A 19,273-nucleotide genomic window follows, 5' to 3' on the forward strand; every position below is an offset into this window, starting at 1 on the left:
TATTAATCCAACATGGCACAATCCAGTGGAAGTGGTAGTTTCGGCTGTATTCCCCTGCCCTTGTACCAAACTTCTTCGGTGAAATGAGATGTGTGTGCACGTGTGGAGGAGGGAGGGACGGGGGGGGGGGGGGGGGGCATTGAGCCTGGTGATGCGAGCAGGAAGAACTAGACATGAAGGCATCTGAATGTTTTGAGAGTGCACAGCGGGGCTTATACTGGTCGGAGTTTTTTCGATCCTACAGCTGCTACAGAACTCTTTTTTCATTCCTTTTTCTGAAAAACCTAATGTATTGACTACTGTTCGGATAAACGGACCATTTCACCCAATATAACAAAAAGTGTTCTGAACAGTTACCTACCCCTAGCTTTAAAGCCCCAAAGCCTCAAACTCCCATGGCGCATTGCAGCATAATGTCCATTGTTTACTGCTTAGTTTTAAAATTGCCTAATTTCTCCAAAAACCATTAGTCAGATCAACTTTCTGTTTTAGCAGCGTACATCCTTGACCCAAAATACATAAGTATACAAACAGCAAATGTCAGCTCTCCCCAATTCTGTGTGATCGAAGCCATACAACACACGCACATAGAGGCCACTGACTATTATAATACAGATTGATGTAAATGAAGTCCAAAACTTTTTTGGTGATTGGAAATGCTCATGTATTTATGTTCATGTCATCTGATATAGCTGTAATAACAATAAAATAAAAAAATACAAAGTAATAATTTATAATTTGTCTACATACTTATGAGCTCTGAAAATGGATATAGAGCAGGCAGCTCAGTGAGATAGTAGTAGTGTAGGGTAGTATGGCTACTAGTATGTAGGCCTGGGTTCAATTCCTGGTCATGCTTCCAGTCTGTATCTTTGAACAAAACAAGACAGTTCATCTGCATCGTTCCAGTCAATGAGGTGGAATGGATAGCAACCAGCTTGGCTGGAGAAGTAATCTGCTTCAAACTAGAATCCCGTCTAGAAGGAATCGAGATGCTCATCAATTTTATGGTGACAGAATCCAAAAATTAAGCAGTGATACCAATGGACCTCATCTCAGGGTGTATATTATGCATTTCGTTATGTAACCAGTTGAGTCCCACTGAGATTACGAGATCTCTTTTACAAGGGATCCCTGGCCAAGACAGCAATCAAAGTTCCAGAATATTTACACAAATCAGTACAAAACACAACTTCGCATAAACATGCATAAACACCTCAAAAGCCCTAGGAATATTCACAGTACATACAATAGGCGAGGAAATGAAGCAGTTACAAATTTCAATTGACTCTGACTCAATCCCTTTACAGCGCATTGAAAGCCCTGAGTGAGGTTGAGTTGCAATGTACTCTGCAAGAGACTCCAAGCAGCAGAGGCAGAAATCTAATGAACTGCCCATTTTGGTGCAAACATTTGCAACAGACAATAAAGAACATGATTTGAGTGCAAGCCATAGCTACTGGCTACAGGACAGAAAGGGGGAGCAGACCAAGGGTGGACACATAACTGAATAAACCAGTGTGTGAGTCTGCGCTTGTTGAGAGAAGCCGACTGAACTTTAGGGTAAAGAGTGCAATGACAAGTCAAGGTTTTGAATCCTGTGATAAAACCCTCTAATCGCTGTGGTACACAGTGTCCCGTTGGTGCAAATATTGGCAGCGGCGTGAAGGAAGGGGAGGAATGTTGCCATCAATCAATTTTTTTTTTCTAAACAGTTAAAATGACCAACATAAAAACCCATTTTAAGTTCAACTTTTCACCAATGAAATAAAATAAAAAAAATCCTAAATACTTGACACAATTTCTGTCTGACTGCCTTGCAGAGTTTTGATGTTAGGGAGAGTGGTTTGTGTTGCCCACACTTGACATTGATTGACTTCTAGATGTGCATGTTTCCGACGTCGGCTGTTTGTCAATTTGGTGTATGGTTGCATTTAAAGTTCTGGTAAAGGAGAATTTTGGATAAATTATCACTATTTGCATTCGGTCAAGTCCAGTCAATGAGCTCAGGATTTGTCGTTTGTTTTTCTTGGCTGGTACAGATGTGACTGGACAGAGCGTCCCTAAACGTTGATAGTTTTGTTTTCTCTTTTGGAGTAAATGGTGAGTGATTCATGTCAATTTGGTCAGAGGATAATATTTTCAACTGTTGCCTGGTGCAACACACAAACAGATTCTCTTATCTTTGACAAGGAGAAAAAAGAGCTAGCAGTGTAGCCAATCAGTTTTAATTGGATAATTCAATTATTGACATACCTTTCTTCTGTTACTGTATAATGGGTGTGATGATAACCTGATTCCTTCCTGTAATTTGTCTGAATTATCTAAAAAATGTTTTCACACTGCAAACACAACAGACCATGGGTCAATTGGAGGCCTGACCAAGAACACCTCTTTTTGGTTGGACCAAAGTTTGTTTTTTGGGGGGTCCAACTGTGGTACAAAGCAACTTTAACACCGAGCTTTTGTACAATATGTGTACATAGTTGTTGCTATTATTTAATCATTTTGAACTGAACTTTGAGCTGGTTCTTGCACAACAGTGGTTATTGTTTTGGGGGTGGTGGTCAGCGGCAGTGAGGGGTGCACTAATTTAGTTTGGATCTACCCAGGAGTGTCTGACCTAAATGTTTGGGAACCGCTAGGTCATGGTATACCGAGGCTGGATTACAAGTGTTTTGTTTCCTTAAGAAACCTGCTTGGCCTGTGGACTAAATGGTAATGCAGTAATTTTTTCATTAAACCCCTTGAACCAAATGCTAATAGGCTATATTACAGTACAACCACATCTTGTTTTATTTAACTCCAAATGTACAAAATTTGGCGGGTCACTGTCCAATTATAGATTTGGCTGTAGGAATCAGACTTTCGTTGGGAAAATGTAACTCAGCAAAGAACATTAATTTGCCACAAACAACATCATACTATTGCCTGGGACATATGCTACTGGAACATCCCTAACCCTCAAGAAAGAGTATGGTATTACTGACAATGACTACACAATGTTTTAAATGATCCTCAGACAACATGAAAGTCAACAAACGCAGTGAGTTGTATCTTTCGAATTATAGGTTTGCAGATATGAGTTCTATTTGAGTAATCTGCTTGGATTGGAAAAAGATTAATGCATGGCTCAATGCCTAATGCATGACATAATAATGCAGTAAAATGACACTGATTGTTATTTATGTTGACTTTAAATCAGCCAAAACAAATACTGCAAACACTCCAGATCTACATCATAATTCTTAACAGTTTGAAGGGGTGGGGGGACATTGACAGGGGTGGCATTTGTTGAGCTATGTCACACAGTCAATGTCAGGGAGCTCAGCAGGGGATAATGGTATTTAGATATCCTGTAAGTATGCAGATCCTCTCAGTCAGCAACATTAATGGGGCCATGAGGTGTCCTGCTCAGACCCGCCATCTGTGGGTAAAGCATTATTAGGCAGCAGTAATGCTGGCAGGTCTAAGTACACTGTCTGCTGTGTAGTGTAGTGGAGCAACATGGGGAGCATGAGGAAGGGGGTCAACTTGTGGAACAGGAGACAAAGTCTCTTCCCCAACTACAAAGTCGCAGATACTCATGCTAACCAAACACCTACTGAGACTGGCACTCCATTAACCAAGGAAAGCTGCACCAAGACATGGAACTCCATGCAGGAACTGAGCAGGGACATCTACGACATTTATGCAGAGTATGAGGATGAATATGAAGATAACATCTTCAAGCAGATTCCATCCTCCAAGAAGAACTACTTGATCAACATCAATGTTGGTGGGAAGCCTTACCAGATAGCTTACAAGATGGCTGCCAAGTACCCCAAGACCAGAATAGGGCGACTTGCCACCTACACAGACCACAACATGAAGCTGGACCTGTGTGATGACTACACTGTGACCAGCAAGGAGTACTTTTTTGACAGAGACCCAGATCTCTTTCACTGTATCTTCAACTTCTACAGGACCGGTGTGTTGCGCATCAAGGATGAACTCTGTCCCCGTAACTTCCTGGAGGAGATCAACTACTGGGGTGTCCGGATAAAGAACACGCACCGATGCTGCCGTATCTCCTTTGAAGAGCGGCAGGATGAACTGAATGAGCAACTGAAAATCCAAAGGGAACTGGAAGCTGAAGTGGAGATTGAGGAGAATGAGGAGCTCTTTCATGACATGTTCATGGGCCAAAAGCGGCGAGCTATCTGGAATCTTATGGAAAGCCATTTTCCTCTATTAAGGCCAAACTGATGGCGGTGGCTTCCAGTCTGTTTGTCCTGATCTCCTTGGTGGCCATGACTCTCAACACTGTGGACGAAATGCAGTATAGGACTGCCACAGGTCAGCTGAGTGGTAAAACATATTGGGAATATGTGGAGTCCATGTGTATCCTCTTCTTCACCATGGAGTACCTGCTACGTCTGGTGTCTACCCCTGACCTTCAAGCCTTCAGCAGGAGTGTGCTCAACACTGTGGACCTGATCGCTATCCTGCCTCAGTATTTACAAGCCATCCTGGAGTTCTTTGATAATGAAGAAAACTATATGAAGCACGAGGCTGACATGCAGGCGGTGGGCCAGGTAGGGAAACTGGGGCAAGTGTTGCGGATCATGAGACTGATGAGAATCTTTCGTATTTTGAAGCTGGCGCGACACTCCACCGGTCTGCGTGCCTTTGGTTTCACTCTGCGACAGTGCTACCAGCAAGTGGGCTGCCTGTTCCTCTTCATTGCTATGGGCATCTTCACCTTCTCTGCCATGGTTTATACCGTGGAGCATGACATGCCACGCACAAACTTCACCAGCATTCCTCACGCATGGTGGTGGGCAGCTGTAAGTAACTTACACTTCACCACTGAAAGTATGTCTTCTCCTCTGTCTGGTTATAACCAGATTTGGGCTTCTCTGAGCAGAAATTAACTATTGGAAAAGGGCCAAATGACAGTGGAAGTGTTTGAGTTTTTTTCTTTTCATTAATTCTGAACAATCAAGGTATTTCCTTAAAGGCCCAAACTGTCACTGGTGAAAAGAACACAGGAAATTAAATATATATGGAATGGAAGTAAATCCTATATAGGTTGCGAGTCCCATTAATGCTGGTGTTATCTCTGGATTCCTTAGCCTATAGCGGAGCACAGTCTACAACTCCCTTTGGGACGGGCCACCAGTCCACTGGGCATTACTACCACAGTATAGCTGTATTTGATTTCCTGAATCGCTACCTGTATTCTGAGGCAATTCATTTGCATTGTCCCACTCCATCCAGCTGTAAATGGATACTGGCCTTGGCTGGGGAAATAACCTGTGATGGACTGGTATCCTGTCCAGAGGGCTTCATAGAATCTCATCCACTTCATGTTATGGAATCCAGGGAAAATTAGGACCTGTATAGGACTTCTTCAACTCCTTCAACAACTTAAAATGTCAAAACAATAAACAACTTGCTGTAGTGAATTCTATTGAGATAATAGATTGTCACTGCTCATTAAGTGTAACAAAACTGCTGCACAGCTACTAAAACTTTAAACATTCAACATGTTACAGTCACAGTAATACACATAAATATAAAAGTGATATAAGTACTAAAGGGCCAGCAAAATACAAACACCATGTGCATTAATGATGTTAAATTAAGGAGGACAGAATAATTATATTACCCATTTTACATTATATACAAATGTTATTTCTGTGTTGTGCTACTCTGTGTGACATCCAATGAACACAAAACCAAGTGACATTTGTGTCCTCCATCCCCACTAACTGACCACTCTCCCCGCTCCCCTGCAGGTCAGCATCTCCACTGTGGGCTACGGAGACGTCTACCCAGAGACCATGCTGGGACGTATCTTCGCATTCATCTGCATCGCGTTTGGAATCATCCTGAATGGACTGCCCATTTCCATCCTCTTCAACAAGTTCTCGGACTACTACTCCAAACTCAAGTCCAATCAGTACACGGCCTCCCTGAAGAAACGGGGGAAAATCAGATTTGCCAAGAGGACAGCGAAAAAGCTGAACAATTATTTTGGAAAGCAGCATTGTCATGCACACTGATGTCATATGAGACAATACGAATGTGCATCAATTAAACAACTTTTCACCACTGCAAACATGAAAGTGCTCACAGCAGCACCTCTAAACATGGTGTGTTTATAGTTGGGTGACTGGTGAAACAGAGACTCTTCCTGGTTAGATAGGAAGCATGCTGCACTCACTGAAGCCCCAGTATAACCATCTCACTGCTCCTTTTGGATGCAGGTGTTGATGGAGGCCCCATATACAAAGGCATTTGGTCTGTGCATAAAAATTATACACAAATCGTGTTCACTTTGGCAAAACATGTCATTTTAACTCTTTGACCAAATTGACCTCATTGTGAACATAGTCAATAAACGTTTTCAATCATTGACTTAAGTAAAAAATTAAAAGTTTATAGTAAATGGACATCTTGTTGGGCTTTAAAATGTTTCACCACTTATCAAAACAACTTGTTTACTTTTTCTTCTTCGTCTTTCGGCTGTTCCCGTTAGGGGTCGCCACAGCAGATCAATCGTTTCCATCTCACCCTGTCCTCTGTATCTTCCTCTGTCACACCAACCACCTGTATGTCCTCTCTCAGCACATCCATGAACCTCCTCTTTGGTCTCCCTCTTCTCCTCCTGCCTGGTGGATCCATCCTCAGCATTCTTCTCGCTATATACCCTGGGTCCCTCCTCTGCACATGTCCAAACCATCTCAATCTCTCACTACAGATCACAACGTCATCTGCAAACATCATAGTCCATGGGGACTCCTGTCTGATCTCATCCGTGAACCTGTCCATCACCACTGCAAACAAGAAAGGACTCAGAGCTGATCCTTGGTGTAATCCCAACTCCACCTTGAATGAGTCTGTCATTCCGACTGCGCATCTCACCGCTGTCACACTATTCTTGTACATGTCCTGCACTACCCTAACATACTTCTCTGCCACTCCAGACTTCCTCATACAATACCACAACTCTTCTCTTGGCACCCTATCATAAGCTTTTTCTAAGTCCACAAACACAGAATGTGACTCTTTCTGTCCTTCTCTGTACTTCTCCAACAGTATTCTCTGAGCAAACATTGCATCTGTAGTGCTCTTTCTCGGCATGAAACCATATTGCTGCTCACAGATCTTCACCTGTTTTCTAAGCCTAGCTTCTACTACTCTTGTTCTTGAAAATAGGAACCAGCACACTTCGTCTCCACTCCTCAGGCATCCTCTCACTTTCCAAGATTTTATTAAACAATCTGGTTAGAAACTCTACTGCCATCTCTCCTAGACATTTCCATGCCTCCAAAGGAATGTCATCTGGACCAACTGCCTTTCTACTCTTCACCCTCTTCATAGCAGCCCTCACTTCTTCCTTGCTAATCTCTTGTACTTCCTGATTTACTCTCATCACATCATCCAGCCTTTTCTCTTGCTCATTTTCTTTATTCATCAGCTCTTCAAAATATTCCCTCCACCTTCTCAGCACACACTCCTCACTTGTCAGCACATTACCATGTGCATCATTTACCACCCTAACCTGCTGCACATCCTTTCCAGCTCTGTCCCTCTGTCTGACCAATCGGTACAAGTCCTTTTTTCCTTCCTTACTATTCAACTTCTTGTACAGCTCACAATATGCCTTTTCCTTTGCTTTTGCCACTTCTCTTTTCGCCTTATGCCGCATCTCCTTGAACTCCTGTCTACTTTCTTCATCTCTCCGACGATCCCAAAACTTTTTTGCCAACCTTTCTCCTTATGCTTTCCTGGACCTCTTCATTCCACCACCTAGTCTCCTTGTCTTCCTTCCACTGTCCAGATGTCATACCCAGTACTACCCTAGCTGTCTCCCTCACATCTGCAGTACTTTTCCAGTTGTCCAAAACTGCTTCCCCTCCAACCAGTGCTTCTCTCACCTGCTCACTAAATTTCACACAGCAGTCTTCCTCCTTCAGCTTCCACCATCTGATCCTTTGTTGAGCTCTCTCTTCTTCTTCTTTACCTCTAAAGTCATCCTACAAACAACCATCCTATGCTGTCTAGTGACTCTCTCCTGCTACCACCTTACAGTCTGTGATTTCTTTTAGTTTGCATCTCCTATAAAGAATGTAGTCCACCTGTGTGCACCTTCCTCCACTCTTATGTTACCCTGTGCTCCTCCCTTTTCTTAAAGTAGGTATTCACCACAGCCATTTCCATCCTTTTTGCAAAATCAACTACCATCTGTCCTTCCCCTTTCCTATCCTTGATACCATATCTACCCAATACTTCCTCATCACCTCTGTTCCCTTCACCAACATGCCCATTGAAGTCTGCTCCTATCACCACTCTTTCATGCTTGGGCACACTCTCCACCACCTCATCTAACACACTCCAGAAATCATCTTTCTCCTTCATCTCACAACCTACCTGTGGAGCATATGCACTGATGATATTCATCATCACCCCTTCAATTTCCAACTTCACACTCATCACCCTGTCAGACACTCGCTTAACCTCCAACACACTTAACATACTCTTCCTTTAAAATGACCCCAACACCATTTCTCTTCCTGTCCTCACCCATGGTACAACAACTTGTACCCACCGCCGACGCTCCTGCTCTTACGTCCCTTCCACTTGGTCTCTTGCACACACAATATGTCTATCTTTCTCCTCTCCATCATATCAGCCAGCTCTCTCCCTTTACCAGTCATACTACCAACATTCAAAGTCCCCACTCTCATTTCCATCCTTCTAGTTTTCTTCTTCTCCCGCTGTTCATGGCAACGTTTTCCTCCTCTTCTTCATCGTCTTCGCCCAGCAGTAGCCCAATTTCCACCGGCACCCTGTTGGGCAATAGCACCGGTGGCGGACGTTGTTAACCTGGGCCGCGACTGATCCGGTATGGGAATTCGATTCTGAGTCTGCATAGTTGGGTTGGCTTGTTTTATGCCGGTTGCCCTTCCTGACGCAACCCTCATTTATCCGGGCTTGGGACCGACACTCAGAATGTACTGGCTGCACACCCCATGTGGCTGAGCAACCTGTATTTTACATGATTAGCAGGGTAAGCACTTGATTAATGTCATTAGTCCCCCAACCCCCCAAAAATCTGTAACTCCCTACAAACTACGGCATATTCCACTCTGAAATTTTGCACTCTCAAATACCAATTGGGACCGGTAAGCTTTCTGTTTTGGGCCATTTTAGCATTTTTTTTTCCACATGCACAATGACTGTAAACAGAAAGACCTATCAAGTCAAGGTGCTACAGTAATAAGAATAAGAATAAAATTTACAAAGTGCTGAACATAAAACAGTTAATAAAATATCAAATAAAATTAAATTAAATACAGTAAATATAATTCAGACCAACAATAGAAACAGAAGAAAATAAATGAGTAAGAACTAAACTGAACTAGACTTCCTAATCAATAGGAAAACTGTTCCACAGTGTAGGAGCACAGGAAGCAAAGGCTCTAAAACCTGCTGGCTTCTTTTTAACCCTGGAAACACACACCAAACTTGCATCCTTTGGACACAGAGCAGAAGAAGGCACATAAGGTTCAACAAGTTTGGCAAAATGGGGAGGTGCAAGATCATTTAGAGCCTTATAAGTCAGTAGCAAAACCTTAAAACTGACTTTACAGTAACAGGAACCCAGTGAAGGGAAGCCAAAACAGGTGTAATGTGATCAAATCTCCCGCTTCGAGTCAACACTCTAGTTGCAGAATTTTGAACCATCTGTAAACATCTGATGCTCTTAAGTGGCAACTGAGAAAAAAACACAATACAATAGTCAGTTCTGGAAGATACAAAGGCACAAATCAAAGTTTCTGTCTTGGCCAAGACAAGATAAGTCTAATCACTGCAATATATTGCAAATGAAAATGGGTCGTCCGAACGCCCCCATGTATAAATTAAACAATGTTGGATCAAAGATTCTTAACTTGCTCACTGTGATGAATCAGTCACATTTTACTCTCAATTGTGACCTCAGTAACAGGGAAAATACACTTACTGATATAACCTGGTTAATTAGTTGTGCTATCAAGAAGTGTTTTTTTTTTGTCTTTCTCCTCTCTGACTGGAAGTAACAAGATGTCATTATGACCGAAGAAATTATTTTTCAGCAATAGGATGGTGTGTTTTGGAATAATTTGCTTGATTTCATTGTATCAACTGTTTTAAGAATTATTATGATTAATTTATTTTACTGTACTTGTTATCAACATTATTTTTTAAAACCTCTTCCACAGGGCCAATGCACCCTCAATGTCTCGTTATGTGTACTTGTGTGTATTTTGTACAAATTCTGGCACCAATAAATTAAATAATTCTTCCTTTATTGGAATATTAAATAATTTTGTTGAATAAAAGATTTTAGTATTATCATAAGGTTATCAAAAGTGAAAACAACTCCAGTTTTCATAAGTCATCACATTCACCAACTTTTCCAGTGTACTGTAAATGGGGCGTGACCTCTTCCTCATGATCTATCTGATTTGTCAAGACTGTGGTTCCTGAATGTAGAACATTTGAAGGATTGTACCGAGTAGCATCTAGGACGTGTAAGACAGGAGGGACAGAATCCATTGCATCTGCAGCAAAGCGAAGCTCCTGTTGAAAACGGACGGCACGCTCATACTGCACAGCTGCTGGAAGGGAAGGAATGAGTTGCTTGTACACAGACGGAGTTGGCCGGACCTTCTTTTTGCTGCCTTCCACATTAATCTCAGACTCATGAAAATCATCCTTGGTCCGCACAGACTCCACCCTGGCACCTGAAATCAAAACAATGAAGATCATCTATACAAATTAAGAATTAACTGCTCATAAACCAGATCCAGAGATATAAAATCATCTCAAGGGGAATAAATTCAGCAAAGTAAGTCTTTTCATTTTGAGAACTGATTATAAATGGAAAATTTTTCAATAGCTGAAGAATTGCAAGACAGTTCTACTCTGCTTGCTGAAGCAGTGATGGCCAATCTGTGCACAATACTAACAAAAACCTCACTGTTATGTGTCGGACGCAGCTCGGAGAACCGACCAGCGTTTGAAGGACCCAGTATGAAATAAGCAGAGCACGGTACAAAGGCTAACTGAATTTAATACATAACAGTGATAATATAATAACAAAAAGGTGCGGCCTGGCGTGGTGCGCTCCCAGCAGCGCTAACGGTCCGGAGCCAGAAGCTGTTTCGGACCCAAGGACCCCGCCGACACCCCCCAGGTGGCCGCAACAACCGAGTCTGTGAAAGAAGGAACCATTATGTGAGTCCACACTCTACACACAGAACACTTAAAGGTGTACAAACAGCAAACACTTCCTGGCTTGATTACTGATCAGCTTCCCAACCTGCAGGCATGGAACATCCAGTTCACAAAACTCCACTGCAGTGGAAGCTGATACATGACTAACAAACAGCTCAATACAATAAGGTGTGAGGGACACCACATTTACTGACTGTATAACTGTTAGTCACAAAATCTAACGTACCTCAGGAAGTGTGCTGACGAGCGTGAAACCTCACCCCCTCCTCTTTCACAGACTGTGCATCAAACCTGGACGTTCTCAGCATCCGCTGCTGATGAGATGGCTCTCGAGACAACGATCTCACCCGTCTGGTCACAAGGTCGAGTCTCTGGCAAATACACACTGTGCACCCTCCAGTCTTAAATGCCAACATGTTCCAATCCATCCAGATGCACCACAGCTGTGAGTCCTGACGAGTCGCAGGTGATCAGGGTGAGGTCCTGACAGCCTCAGCAACACAGCCACTCAGTCCCAAACGCACGCCACCTGGGAGGAAAACCAAAAGACAGAAACAAACCGGCAGCCAGGCCCCCCCAGCCATATAACACTCACAAATGAATACTGTTATTACACGGATAAGCCTCAGTGTCACTTACTGTACATAATCAGTTTGAGACCCACCTTTAGATTCAGTCCATTTGCACAAAATTTCAGTGCATGCAGGTCCATCTTCCAGATGTTGAATACCATCTGCAGTTAGCTCAGCAAGGATGAAAAGCAGAGCTCCAAGATGTGTGCATGCCTGACCAATGCTGAAATACAATGGTGTATATAATGTGAATCAAGACATATGCAAATGTGTTTGATCAACTACAAGATATTAAAGGTAACTTCTCATCATTAATTATATAAATAAGACCATTACTGTCAGCACAGTGCTTAGTAGGGGTGGTGGCCAAGTGGTTAATGCACTTGGTTTCAGTGTGGAAGGTTCCAGGTTCGAATCCCACCCCTACTACATTTCTCCATGTAATGTGGAGTTGCGTCAGGAAGGGCATCCGACGTAACGTTTGTGCCAATTCAACATGCAGATCCACCTTGGATTTGCTGTGGCGACCCCGAGTGCAAAACAAGGGAGCAGCCGAAGGAACTGACTTACTGTCGACACAGTGCTGCATGCAAACAGCAAATTGCTATTATGATGGCAGCATTTATTTAAACTAACCAACGTCATGGTCCCTGCACTGGCCAAACCCTGAACTTAACCCCAACTATAGATTTTTAGCTTGAAATTCATCAGTTAGCTCCCGTTCAATGCCATGGTGTCCCTCTTTATCTTGTGATAATCATGGCAGTTTGCTATTGGATGATGTACAAAGTGGTGGAGTATGGGGCTGTATTAATAGCCACTTCGTATAAATAATTAGAATAACTCAATGGGTTTTACTGGACAGCATGTGCATACTCACCCAGTGGTACAAATGCAGTATCCTGCAACTGGATTGTCTTTTAACTTATCGAGAATTACATGCATCCACTTGACATCCTTATCCTGAGTTGTAAAGCTGGGAAGGCACTGAGCAGCAACCAAACAAAATCTCTTTGATTCTGGCAGGGGATGAAAGGATATTGAGTGGATGGCTTGAGCTTTCACAAACTGCCAAGGATGGCTGAGTCTGAAATAAAGATTAAAAAAAAAAGTTAATTTTTCAATGGCATGTATGCACGTACTTGTAAGCCAAAGGTCCTGCTTATTGCAGTCCTAAGTATTTTCTTTTTATCCCATTTCAAGTGTGTGTGTGTATATATATATATATATATATATATATACACATACACAGACACACACACACTTATTTGTAACCGTATCAATACCAACAGTGCTATCTTTGCCTGCATTCTGCATATAAGGCAAACGAAGAGGGGAAAGGCTAAGAATGTCAATAAGTAATGTTGCAAAGTGATGGAGACAAAGTCGAGTAGCACAACATCCATGGTCCAGCACTTTTAACGACTGACATCCTGCTCTTTATAAAAGAATTTCAAGAGGTCAGTAAAGCTCCTGTTTCAACAAGTATTAAACAGTTATCATAAATGTTAACCTGGCCGGTGCACATTAGTCATCTGGTAAGATAGCGGACAAGGCCAGGGCATATTTAATAAATAAATATATATATATATATATATATATATATATATATATATATATATATATATATATATATATATACTCATATTTCTCGGCCCAGCCTATGCCCAAAAATTGCACCGTGCCTTTCATTTTATTTGAACGCAAACATCATTTGACCACAAACATCACCAAAACGCTTTTAACTGTCGTTAAATTACAAGCACAGAACCCCACTCCTACTGCTCTCCTTTCAGTTCGAAGCAGATGACAAACCGGTGTTTCATAGCACCTCAGGAAAACATGGAGTCAGAGGCAGCCAGCTGTGTATTCATTGGTAATAAAAATTAAAGCTGGCCCATGAAAACAAGTCGTAGAATGGTGTTGTATATGACAGATGTGATATTACATATGATGTCTCATTTAAGTGGACTGAAACTGTGACCCCTGGGGTTTCATGGTGCCATCAAGATGGCTTGAAAATCCCAAGTTAGAAACTTCTGAGTTCTGAAAACTGTGCGTTCACTTGATGAACTTTGAAAACAATATGGATGGATGCAGAAACACATTAACATGGCGCGGCCTCAACTTTACCTAAATTCTGGATCTTTTAGTGAAGCTTAGGGCTACTGGCAGGCCATCACCTTAGTATTTCCTGTTTTTCTTGTTGTTTAATGCTGGTAAATTACTTTATTTCTTGTCTTTCTGATGCCTGATTGTTTTTTTCACTCTGTTTAAGGTGCAGCTCCATCCAGAGATGGGTGTGGTATTTGTGCAGGAGACCCTCCTGTCCTGTGCACCAACAGCATTTCCTGTATATTCGTTTGTGAATTGTTCTGTAATTTATGTTTGTAGCATGGCCCAAGCAGAGGGTCACCCCTTTGAGTCTGGTCTGCTTGAGGTTTCTTCTACAGAGGGAGTTTTTCCTTACCACTGCTGCTCTGGGGGATAGTAAGGTTAGACCTTACTTGTGTGAAGCGCCTTGAGGCAACTCTGTTGTGATTTGGTGCTATATAAATGAAAATAAATTAAAATTGAACATGAAAAAACCCTCTTATTTGCACTAGAAATATAAATTATATGACTAAATATTTGTCAAATATGAAATATGTGTGTATTACTGTATTTTCTTTTGGAAGTGAAATGGCTACGGAGAGCAGCCCATAGCTGTTAATCCATTATAGTAACATATTTTCTATATATACAGTGAGGAAATAAGTATTTGAACACCCTGTGATTTTGCAAGTTCTCCCACTTAGAAATCATGGAGGGGTCTGAAATTTTCATCTTAGGTGCATGTCCACTGTGAGAGACATAATCTTAAAAAAAAAAAAAAAATCCGTAAATCACAATGTAATTTATTTGTATGTTACTGCTGCAAATAAGTATTTCAACACCTGTGAAAATCAATGTTAATATTTGGTACAGTAGCCTTTGTTTTCAATTACAGAGGTCAAACATTTCCTGTAGTTTCTCACCAGGTTTGCACACACTGCAGCAGGGATTTTGGTCCATTGCTCTACCCAGATCTTCTCTAGATCAGCTAGGTTACTGGGCTGTCGCTGAGAAACACAGAGTTTGAGCTCACTCCAAAGATTTTCTATTGGGTTTAGGTCTGGAGACTGGCTAGGCCACTCCAGAACCTTGATATGCTTCTTACAGAGCCACTCCTTGGTTATCCTGGCTGTGTGCTTTGGGTCATTGTCATGTTGGAAGACCCATCCATGACCCATCTTCAATGCTCTAACTGAGGAAAGGAGGTTGCTCCCCAAAATCTTGCAATACATGGCCACAGTCATCCTTTCCTTAATACAGTGCAGTCATCCTGTCCCATGTGCAGAAAAACACCCCAAAGCATGATGCTTCCACCCGGATGCTTCACAGTAGGGATGGTGTTTCTGGGATGGTACTCAGCAGTCTTCTTCCTCCAAACACGGCGAGTGGAATTAAGACCAAAAAGTTCTATTTTGGTCTCATCTGACTACATAACTTTCTCCCATGACTCCTCTGGATCATCCAAATGGTCATCCGTGGTATAACTCACAAACTCGTAGCTTAAAGCAGATAACCCGTAAGTTGGAGAGGAAATGGCGTCTCACTAATTTAGAAGATCTTCACTTAGCCTGGAAAAAGAGTTTGTTGCTCTATAAAAAAGCCCTCCGTAAAGCTAGGACATCTTTCTACTCATCACTAATTGAAGAAAATAAGAACAACCCCAGGTTTCTTTTCAGCACTGTAGCTAGGCTGACAAAGAGTCAGAGCTCTATTGAGCTGAGTATTCCATTAACTTTAACTAGTAATGACTTCATGACTTTCTTTGCTAACAAAATTTTGACTATTAGAGAAAAAATTACTCATAACCATCCCAAAGATGTATCGTTATCTTTGGCTGCTTTCAGTGATGCCGGTATTTGGTTAGACTCTTTCTCTCCGATTGTTCTGTCTGAGTTATTTTCATTAGTTACTTCATCCAAACCATCAACATGTTTATTAGACCCCATTCCTGCCAGGCTGCTCAAGGAAGTCCTACCATTATTTAATGCTTCAATCTTAAATATGATCAATCTATCTTTGTTAGTTGGTTATGTACCACAGGCCTTTAAGGTGGCAGTAATTAAACCATTACTTAAAAAGCCATCACTTGACCCAGCTATCTTAGCTAATTATAGGCCAATCTCCAACCTTCCTTTTCTCTCAAAGATTCTTGAGAGGGTAGTTGTAAAACAGCTAACTGATCACCTGCAGAGGAATGGTCTATTTGAAGAGTTTCAGTCAGGTTTTAGAATTCATCATAGTACAGAAACAGCATTAGTGAAGGTTACAAATGATCTTCTTATGGCTTCGGACAGTGGACTTATCTCTGTGCTTGTTCTGTTGGACCTCAGTGCTGCTTTGATACTGTTGACCATAAAATTTTATTACAGAGATTAGAGCATGTCATAGGTATTAAGGGCACTGCGCTGCGGTGGTTTGAATCATATTTGTCTAATAGATTACAGTTTGTTCATGTAAATGGGGAATCTTCTTCACAGACTAAAGTTAATTATGGAGTTCCACAAGGTTCTGTGCTAGGACCAATTTTATTCACTTTATACATGCTTCCCTTAGGCAGTATTATTAGACGGTATTGCTTAAATTTTCATTGTTACGCAGATGATACCCAGCTTTATCTATCCATGAAGCCAGAGGATACACACCAATTAGCTAAACTGCAGGATTGTCTTACAGACATAAAGACATGGATGACCTCTAATTTCCTGCTTTTAAACTCAGATAAAACTGAAGTTATTGTACTTGGCCCCACAAATCTTAGAAGCATGGTGTCTAACCAGATCGTTACTCTGGATGGCATTTCCCTGATCTCTAGTAATACTGTGAGAAATCTTGGAGTCATTTTTGATCAGGATATGTCATTCAAAACGCATATTAAACAAATATGTAGGACTGCCTTTTTGCATTTACGCAATATCTCTAAAATCAGAAAGGTCTTGTCTCAGAGTGATGCTGAAAAACTAATTCATGCATTTATTTCCTCTAGGCTGGACTATTGTAATTCATTATTATCAGGTTGTCCTAAAAGTTCCCTAAAAAGCCTTCAGTTGGTTCAGAATGCTGCAGCTAGAGTACTGACGGGGACTAGCAGGAGAGAGCATATCTCACCCGTGTTGGCCTCTCTTCATTGGCTTCCTGTTAATTCTAGAATAGAATTTAAAATTCTTCTTCTTACTTATAGTGTTTTGAATAATCAGGTCCCATCTTATCTTAGGGACCTCGTAGTACCATATTACCCCATTAGAGCGCTTCGCTCTCAGACTGCGGGCTTACTTGTGGTTCCTAGGGTTTGTAAGAGTAGAATGGGAGGCAGAGCCTTCAGCTTTCAGGCTCCTCTCCTGTGGAACCAGCTCCCAATTCAGATCAGGGAGACAGATACCCTCTCTACTTTTAAGATTAGGCTTAAAACTTTCCTTTTCGCTAAGGCTTATAGTTAGGGCTGGATCGGGTGACCCTGGACCATCCCTTGGTTATGTTGCTTTAGACGTAGACTGTGGGGGGGTTCCCATGATGCACTGTTTCTTTCTCTTTTTGCTCCGTATGCATCACTCTGCATTTAATCATTAGTGATCGATCTCTGCCCCCCTTCTCGGCATGTCTTTTTCCTGGTTCTTTCCCTCAGCCCCAACCAGTCTCAGCAGAAGACTGCCCCTCCCTGAGCCTGGTTCTGCTGGAGGTTTCTTCCTGTTAAAAGGGAGTTTTTCCTTCCCACTGTGGCCAAGTGCTTGCTCATAGGGGGTCGTTTTGACCGTTGGGGTTTTTCATAATTATTGTATGGCCTTGCCTTACAATATGGAGCGCCTTGGGGCAACTGTTTGTTGTGATTTGGCGCTATATAAGAAAAAAGTTGATTGATTGATGGGCAAACTTAAGACGGGCCTGGACGTCTGCTGATTTAAGCAGGGGAACCTTCCATGCCATGCATGATTTTAACCCATGACGTCTTAGTGTATTACCCACAGTAACCTTGGAAACAGTGGTGCCAGCTCTCTTCAGGTCATTGACCACCGCCTCCCGTGCAGTTCTGGACTGATTCCTCACCTTTCTTAGGATCATTGATACGCCACGAGGTGGGATCTTGCATGGAGCCCCAGTCCGAGGGAGATTGACAGTCATGTTTAGCTTCTTCCATTTTCTAATAATTGCTCCAACAGTTGATCTTTTTTCACCAAGCTGCTTGGCAACTGCCCCGTAGCCCTTTCCAGCCTTGTGGAGGTCTACAATTTTGTCTCTGGTGTCTTTGGACAGCTCTTTGGTCTTAGCCAGGTTAGTAGTTGGAGTCTTACTGATTGTGTGGAGTGGACAAGTGTCTTTATGCAGCTAACAACCTCAAATAGAAATAGGTGCTTTTAATTTGGAATAATAAGTGGAGTGGAGGTGGACTTTTTAGAGGCGGCTAACAGGTCTTTGAGGGCCAGAATTTCTGCTGATTGGCAGGTGTTGAAATACTTATTTGCAGCAGTAACATGCAAATAAATTGTTTAAAAAAATCATACATTGTGATTTCCAGATTTTTTATTTTTTTTTTTTGGATTATGTCTCTCACAGTGGACATGCACCTAAGATGAAAATTTCAGACCCCTCCATGATTTCCAAGTGGGAGAACTTGCAAAATCACAGGGTGTTCAAATACTTATTTCCCTCACTGTATATATATATATATATATATATATATATATATATATATATATATATATATATAATGTAATACATAATAATGTATGTAATATACAATATTATATGTCACATACGTAGATAGAAAACAAAAGTAAAGGTATGCAGCCACATAATCACATGACCCTAGACTGACCAATCGGAAGCACTGTGTACAAGTAGAAGTGTATTATCAAAACAGCTACTAGCCACTGCCCATTTCCACACTAAATCAAACCAAGCGTATTTAAACATGTTCAACAAAATACTTTGTCTAATTGTGCATGAAACTGAAAGAGCGACAGAATTAACAGACGTATATACAACAGATAATAAATTACTAACTTACCTATACGATCGCATTTCTTCAACAGAAAATGTATTTGTTGCCATTAGGTAGCTCTTTACATGTCCAATGTCAATGGCAGGTATTCATTCCCCTTATGTCTTTTGTCCATCCACTGAGGTTTGTCACACATTCAGGCAGCGTTAACCTGGATATTTCTGCGAGCTCTGCGGACCTGTAAAAAGTGGAAGCTTCCTCATCCTGAGTAAGAAGCTCCTTCAGTTCCTTCGCTGACAGTCCTTTCACACAAATCTCACGTGAAGAAGCAAGCTCTCTAAGCTTTTTCACCCCGAACTTGTTAAAATTTTTGAAACTGTTTGCAGACGCCATGACAACCTGC

General features: G+C 41.7%; 2 protein-coding genes across 4 annotated transcripts in view; one reads left to right on the top strand and one right to left on the bottom strand.

Annotated features, from left to right (window-relative positions):
- The window catches only part of LOC117511102, a 33,241-nt gene extending 13,970 nt beyond the window's left edge, over positions 1-19,271 (bottom strand). The window contains exons 1-5 of one of the 3 annotated variants that reach the window (XM_034171065.1): positions 18,937-19,271; positions 12,724-12,930; positions 11,936-12,066; positions 10,510-10,778; positions 9,579-10,476 (exon numbers count right to left, since the gene is read on the bottom strand). In XM_034171065.1, the coding sequence (XP_034026956.1) occupies positions 10,423-10,476; positions 10,510-10,778; positions 11,936-12,066; positions 12,724-12,930; positions 18,937-18,980 (705 nt within the window). In that variant the 5' untranslated portion in view covers positions 18,981-19,271 and the 3' untranslated portion in view covers positions 9,579-10,422. Of the gene's footprint in view, positions 1-9,403; positions 11,003-11,935; positions 12,067-12,723; positions 12,931-18,936 lie in introns of those variants that run through there. The other 2 variants (XM_034171064.1, XR_004560883.1) reach the window with 2 other exon arrangements.
- Positions 3,404-6,493, top strand: LOC117511101 (potassium voltage-gated channel subfamily V member 2-like). Its single transcript, XM_034171063.1, is given in 3 exon segments — positions 3,404-4,213; positions 4,216-4,829; positions 5,784-6,493. Coding segments are annotated over 3 exon segments (1,587 nt in total). The 5' UTR covers positions 3,404-3,507; the 3' UTR covers positions 6,051-6,493.
- Positions 19,272-19,273: the final 2 nt, after the last annotated feature.

This window comes from Thalassophryne amazonica, chromosome 5 (genome assembly GCF_902500255.1).
Source record: "Thalassophryne amazonica chromosome 5, fThaAma1.1, whole genome shotgun sequence".
In the NCBI taxonomy this organism is placed as follows: domain Eukaryota; kingdom Metazoa; phylum Chordata; class Actinopteri; order Batrachoidiformes; family Batrachoididae; genus Thalassophryne; species Thalassophryne amazonica.